Source organism: Hylobates moloch, unplaced genomic scaffold (assembly GCF_009828535.3).
Source record: "Hylobates moloch isolate HMO894 unplaced genomic scaffold, HMol_V3 SCAFFOLD_4, whole genome shotgun sequence".
NCBI classification, from domain to species: domain Eukaryota; kingdom Metazoa; phylum Chordata; class Mammalia; order Primates; family Hylobatidae; genus Hylobates; species Hylobates moloch.
In genome coordinates, this window is record NW_026652279.1 from 33,008,604 (window position 1) to 33,015,828 (window position 7,225).

The window sequence follows — 7,225 nt, forward strand, 5'->3', positions numbered from 1 at the left end:
TGGGGTCCCAGTGTAATTATATTTGGATTTGGCTTGGCCAGTAACAGGCCCATAAATGTTACCTCATGTGGTGGAGGTAACATGTGATTTTAACATCTGGCACCAGGATTCCTCGGAGCGGGAGAGTTGCCTTGTTTGAAGGATTTGGTGATCAGGGCTTGGGGTAGGAGGGGGACCCCAGGGTTTGGAGGTGCAGATGTTAGCCCTGTAGGAGCTTGTTTTCCATGAGAAAGAGAGGGGTTTGTCTTGTTTCTGGAGAAGAGTAGAGAGGGGAAAAAGGAGAGAGAAGATGGAGGAGAGGACGGGGCCAGGTGCGCCCTGGCAGCCTCACAGCCAAGGTGGAGTGGTCAGAGGCCGTGATGGAAAAGGGCCTGCCAAGCCATTTCTGTCGTGGGGATGGAAACCCCTCCTCTCCTCCCTCCAAGGGCCTTTGGGACACCCTGCTCTGCTCACTACCGTGCTGGAAGAGCGAGATTTCTGGGGAATGTGGCGAGGGCTGGGCCCCGGTGCAAAGCTGGCCTGGGCTGTCCAGGGTGGCCCGCACCAGAAGCAGATGGCTGAGGCCATGAGACCTGGAGTCCCAGGTCCTGGCTTGGGATGTCCAGAGACTGTGCAATTAAGGGTGAAGGGTGGGGGAGGTGGGCAGCCCATTTTACTAACAACTCGAGAAACAGGGAAGCCCCAACTGATGTCTGGTTACAACAAAATGGAGCCAGGTTTTCAGAAGGAGTCAGACTCAAGTGCTGAGAGGGGGAAAAAAAAATCTCTGAGCTTATATAAAATAGCCGAGCTGCCAGTTTATTTTGGGCTTCTGGTGGTTTGGGCTGACCAGGCTTGGTGGAGTCTGGGGACCTGCCTGAGGGACTGGCCCCCTGGCCTGGACCCAGGGGTTCTGGGGGTCCGGCTCAATCTAGGGCCTCTGTGGTGGCACACAGCAGGCCAGCCAGAAGAGCCAGGCCCAGCGCGGCCACGGCCACCAGGGCCACATCCCACAAGACCCCCGGGAGCACCCAGGACGCCTGCAGCTGCCAACCACAGCTGCCCAGCTGGTAGCCTGTCAGCCGGCCCAGCGGGCCATGGGCAGCGAGGCTGGGGCTGGCGCAGCGGACCTGCAGCAGGGCCTCGGGCGTGCGGTCCTCCAGCCAGAGGCGCAGATAGGTGAGCCTGCAGTCACAGTGCCACGGGTTCTGCGTCACATCGAGGGTCTGCAGCTGGGGCAGGTGGTCGAAGGCTCCCGGGGGCACGGACTGAAGGCTGTTGTTGGCCAGCAGGAGGTGGCGGGTGCGGGCCGGCAGGGCAGGCAGGGCCGTGAGTCCGTGGCCCCTGCAGTCCACCCACAGCCCCATGGTTTCCAGGGCGCGGCAGGTGCATGGGCTGGGGCAGTCCTTGGTGGCCTCTGCTGCGGCCCAGAGCAGGAACAGGGCTCCCCAGGCGGGCATGGGACAGGCTGGCTGTGGAGAGAGGGGCTGTGAGGGAGGGCCTGGTGGCCTGGACCCATCCTCAGGGACGGCAAGCACTGGGGATGCAGCGGAGCCCGACATGGGACGGGGTACACTCACCTCCTTTCTCGGGTCTCAGCCTTCTCCTCTGGGAAACCGGCTGGTGACTAGGGAAGATGGGGCGTGCCCAGCCCAGGCCTGGCTAACTGTCTCTGGACACCGTCGAAGGCAGGGCGGTGAGGGCGGCTGTGGATTGGGGTAAGTTTGTTTTTGGGAAGGGGAAGGGACTTCCTGGCCCTTAGCAGAGACCCCATCCCCTGCTTGGGGATGAGAGGAGCAGATGGCTGCTAAATGAGTCCCAGCCCAGGATCACAGTCCCCAGAGACTAGGAAAGAGCCTTGGAGGGTCCTGCAGGCTGCACCCAGCACCCCCACCAGCTAAGTGAGCTGTTACCTGATTCCCAGATGCAGAAGACAGCAGGATGGGGACACTGGCTGGAGCAGGGAGGGGAACCCAGTGGGACCCCATTTGGAAAATCACTCATCTGGGCTAACACCGACTTGGGGAAACTGAGGCCCAAAGAGGGAAAGCAATGTGCCCAGGGCTAGCCGGTGCGGTGTCAGAGGCCAGACTCACACCCGGGTCTTGGGAACCATGGCCCTCTGTTTGGTTCTTCCCCATGAGCAGAGCTCCCCGCACCCACAGCAGGTTTCCAGTGAATAAGCGTCAAATCAACTCATTCATCTTGACTCAGCTAAGGAGATGCTGTCTCAGAGAGAATGTCCCACCCAACACTGTCTTGTTAAAGGGACAGGAGCTGACCTCCTCTCTCCCTGCGGGAGGCCATGCTGGATAATACGGAGGGCCACTTACCTGTGAAGCCTTTGGTCAAGCGCTCCTGTCTGGCCTGAAAGGTCCTGGCTGATGCCTGGGTGGCAACTCTATGGGATGTAGCTGAGGTGGCCGCTGCGGGAGCGGGCGGAAGGAAGTGATGGAAATAGCCTGGCTTATCCCCCTAGTGCAGCCTTGGGGCCTATTTCCAGAGGCAGGAGGCCCTCAGGGGCCCGCGCCTTGGGCACAGAACCACATCTCAACCCCGGTTTATAGAAGGGGGTCCCACTGTGCCGCCAGTGCCGCGATGGGCTTTGGAATCGGGTCTGTGGAGGACTGAGGTGGCCCCTCACCTCCTCCCAGAAGGTGGGGAACTAGGAGACCTCTGAGAAACGTGGCTCTGCTGGTTGTTCCTCTGAATCTCAGTTTTCCTCATCTGTAAAGTGGGAGCAGTGACCCTGTCCTGCCTGCCTCACAGAGGTGTGGGCTGGGCAGCTCCCACCGGTGGAGAACACCATGGTGGGGAGAATGACTTCATTTTTAACTCTCCTCTCTCCTTCTGTATACTCAAGGACGGAGTCTCTTCTTGGTGCCATGCTGTTTTTAGCTCCTGCCTAGCACTTCCCCATCCCTCTTGCTAACAAACAGCTGTAGGCCTGGGAAGCACAGCCTCTACCAAGTGTGAATCTCTAGCTAGAATTTTGGCCTATGGTTTTAACATTTGCAGTACATTTTCTTCTACAGCACATTCTACTTAGGGGAGGGACACCATTTTCCATTTATGTTAGTGACATAAAGCTTCCTTTAAAAGATAAATGTATTTTGGGATGGAGAATCGCTTGAACCCAGGAGACAGAGGTTGCAGTGAGCTGAGACCATGCCATTGCACTCCAGCCCAGGCGACAGAGCGAGACTCCGTCTTAAAAAATAAATAAAACAGGGTAAAAACACAGAAGTTACAGAAGCCTGGCAGGAAAAGCCAAAGACAAAAGGCTGACGGAGGCTTTAAACGCACTTTGTTGACACGCAGGACCCTCGAGAATATTCCTCGGCCCTACGGGGGTGGGGGTGTGCTTGTTCTTATTTCGGTCTCACACCCTTCTCAGGCCAGCCTTCCTCTTCCTGCATGGCCAAGCAGGGTGAGTCCTTCCTTGGGAGGCCTCCTGTTCTCTCCCCAGAGCCTGGTTCTGCTCTCGGGGCAGGATTTGGGTGTTCACCCTCCTGGGAGGCCCTGAGAGGCTGCCAGGCCCCAGCTCTGCTTCCTCCACCCACTGATGCTGGGCTCAGAGAAGGGTGGGGAAGGCGCTGTTCCTCCACTGAAGTCACACCTGCTCTGGGGCCTGGTTGCTGCTGGGGGTCCTCTGGTGTGTGCTCAGTGGGGACTCTGACTGGAGCCTGGACCCTGGAGAGGAGCCTCAGCCTGTCTGGGCCTTCCCTCCCTCCCCGTGGAGCCTTGGCATGTTCCGCCTCCTCTGCTCTGCACACATTTACCAGTGAGCTCCACGCAGGTGGGTAAGGGGTTCTGGAGTGAGTGGGGGTGCTGCAGCGGCCAGGCCAGGTGTCCTGACCAGATCTGGTGGGGCCCATGCCCTCCTTCCTCTTGAGCCTCTCAGATTTCCTTATTTTCAGTAAGTACAACTAAAACAAAAAACTACATCAACATAGATGGGTTTTGTGAATTAAAAAAACTACATAAATAATAAATAAATGATTTTCATTGTGGGAAATTAGAATGTTCAGATCAACAGGAGAAAGGAAATAAAAATTTCCCTCCATCCCAACATCAGGCAAGGCTGTCTTTTTCCACCATGCGTATTTACCCATATGGGTAAATACATACCCATCTGTCCAAGAGGGACAGGATAATGCAGGAATTGGATCTGCCAACAGCCTGGTGGAGCCTGCAAGTGGATTCTCCTAGAGCCTCCAGAGAGGAATGCAGCCCTGCCAGCACCTTGATTTCTACCTACAAGTGATGCAGGGCAGGTGAGCCCCCAAATCAGGGCTTAGCCCCTGAGGGCTCTTGGCTTTGGCCAGGAAAGAAGTCAAAGAGCCAGTGGTGAAGAAAGCCGCTTTATTGAAGCAGCAGTGCACAGTAGAGGTGCTGCTCCCTGGGAGCAGGGCTACCCCACAGGCAGTGTGCCCAGAGCAGTAGTGTGTGGGCTGTTGGCAACTGCACTTACAGCCACTATTCATTACATGCAAATTCAGGGGCAGGTTATTTAGAACTTTCTAGAAAATGGGTGGTGAGTTTCCAGAACCCTGTAACTTTCAGGTTGTTGCCATGGTATGCCATGGCATTTGTAAACTACCATGGTGCCGGGGGAGTGTCTATGTTAGTGAGCTGTGAGGGCAACTAGCGGTTGCTTTCGTCCCCATCTGCTGGTTTCTGGCATCTGCCAGCTTCTTCACTACACCTTGTTTCAACCAGATCCTGCTGCCATCAGCAGGGTGGTGACCAGAGGTCCTGACAGGTGCTCAGAAAACAGGTCCTGCTGATCTACCTCAGGAGGGCTGGAATAAGAGAACCCACAGGAGCTGTGTGATGAAGAGTGAGAAAATAAATATGTGCTGCATTAAGCCTCTTGTGACAGCAGCAATAGGAACCAAGGCGAAGGCCAAGCCCCGCTCTTGTGCTGTGAGTTCTCCCCTCTCCACCCTTCCAGGACATTGCCCCATCAGGTGCCCCTTCCTCTGCATGATCAATTTCTCCTTCACTGGGTCATTCCATCAGGTTAGGAGCAGCCAGACCAGGTGCGGTCGCTCACACCTGCAATCCCAGCACTTTGGGAGGCTGAGGCAGGCGGATCACTTTAGGTCAGGGGTTCGACACCAGCCTGACCAACATGGAGAAACACCATCTCTACTAAAAATACAAAATTAGCTGGGCATGGTGGCGCATGCCTGTAATCCCAGCTACTTCGGAGGCTGAGGCAAAAGAATCACTTGAACCCAGGAAGCGGAGGCTGTGGTGAGCCGAGATCACGTCATTGCACTCCAGGCTGGGCAACAAGAGCAAAATTCCGTCTCAAAAAAAAAAAAAAAAAAAAGCAACCTATAATCCTGCCCTTTTGAAAAATCCTTCCTTAATTCCACCTCCTTCTCCAATTACCATCTGATTTTTCTGCTTCTCTCTTCCATAAAACTCCTCTGAAGAGTCACTTCTACTTGCTGTCCAACCCATCAGTAATTCCTGTCATTTCAGCCACCAGGATCTATTCAGAACTTAGCCACTTCTCCCTGTACTGCTACTGCTCTGGTCTTCGTTCACCTTCTTGGCTTCCCATTGCAAATAAAAGAAAACCCGTGCTCCTGTGGTCAGGAAGGTACAGGCCCCCCTGTAGCTTGGCCCCTGCCTATTTCTTGACCCCGTCACCCACTGTCTACTTTGCTCATCAATGTCCAGCCATACCGATTTTCTTTCTGTTGCTCAAACACTCCAGCACTTTCCTGCCTCAGGGCCTTTGCACTTGCTGTTCCCTCTGCCTGGAGTGCCCTTCCCCCAGAGCCCCACATGGCTTCCTCCTGATGGTCATTCTCATTCAATTCAGATGACCCCTCCTCAAAGGCCTCCCTTGCCAAGGCACAGCTCCATCCTTCTGTACCATAATATTCCATTTCATATCTTCCTTAGCATTGATCAGGATCTGAAATGATCTTATTTTTACATTTTTATGTGTTTATTAAATGTCTCCTCCCATTGATGTGAGACTCAAGAGGGCAGAGACTGTCCCATTAACTCTTCCCTCCCCAGCACCTCTGCCTGGCCCCTGGGCATTATGTAATACATACTCATCAGCCTTGCTGGCTGTCTTTTCTCTAGTGCTAGCCTTATCTGTGTCTTGCCAGGACTGCTGTCTCCTTGATGCTGGCCTCTGCCTCTGCTATACAGATTTAATCTCACCACACTCCTGCTCCATGTCTTTCATGGCTCCCTGCTGTCTTCAGGACACCCTCTGCCACCCTGTCCAGCTTCACCTCTCATCTCTTCCTGATCTGAAGCTTCATGGTAGGCTAGCCATGTCCCTCACTCCCCACCCACACGCCAACTTCTGTCTCTGTGCTTTTGCCTCTGCACTGCCCTCTTTCTGGAGCCCTGTGGAATTTTGCCTGGCACGCTGCATCCTTTAAGATTCACCAGGGGCATAACCTCTTACAGAAAGCCCTCCCCGACGCACTCTCCCAGCCGTTTGCTTATCTGTCTGCACATGGGCCCAGTAGCTCTTTGGAGAACCTCAGCACCCACTAGGGAAGTGTTCTCAGATCTTGTGACTAAAAGTTGGTTGAGCCTCTCCGGCAATTTCAGGTGATACATGCCTATGACACAAATAACGAGAAACATGAGGGAGACAGCCACTCCTTTCTTGTACCGTGAGCTGAAGGAAACAGCCTCAGTTTGGTAATTGTATTGTGTCCAGAATTGGTGGGTTCTTGGTCTCACTGACTTCAAGAATGAAGCCGCAGACCCTCGCGGTGAGTGTTACAGCTCTTAAGGTGGCGCGTCTGGAGTTTGTTCCTTCTGATGGTCGGATGTGTTCGGAGTTTCTTCCTTCTGGTGGGTTCATGGTCTTGCTGGCTCAGGAGTGAAGCTGCAGACCTTCGCGGTGAGTGTTACAGCTCATAAAAGCAATGTGGACCCAAAGAGTGAGCAGTAGCAAGATTTATTGCAAAGAGCGAAAGAACAAAGCTTCCACAGCGTGGAAGGGGACCCGAGCAGGTTGCCACTGCTGGCTCGGGCAGCCTGCTTTTATTCTCTTCTCTGGCCCCACCCACATCCTGCTGATTGGTAGAGCCAAGTGGTCTGTTTTGACAGGGCACTGATTGGTGCATTTAAAATCCGTGAGCTAGACACAAAGGTTCTCCAAGTCCCCACCAGAGTAGCTAGATACAGAGTGTGGATTGGTGCATTCACAAACCCTGAGCTAGACACAGGGTGCTGATTGGTGTGTTTACAA

The 7,225-nt window shown here is 54.4% G+C and overlaps 1 protein-coding gene across 1 annotated transcript; it reads right to left on the reverse strand.

The window, feature by feature from the left end:
• Positions 1 to 772: 772 nt before the first annotated feature.
• On the reverse strand, positions 773 to 2,384 carry GP9 (glycoprotein IX platelet). Its single transcript, XM_032149106.3, has 3 exons — positions 2,313 to 2,384; positions 1,560 to 1,685; positions 773 to 1,451 (listed from the first exon to the last, which is right to left on the reverse strand). Exon 3 carries the CDS (start codon positions 1,437 to 1,439, stop codon positions 906 to 908), a length of 534 nt encoding a protein of 177 aa, XP_032004997.1. The 5' UTR covers positions 1,440 to 1,451; positions 1,560 to 1,685; positions 2,313 to 2,384; the 3' UTR covers positions 773 to 905.
• Positions 2,385 to 7,225: the final 4,841 nt, after the last annotated feature.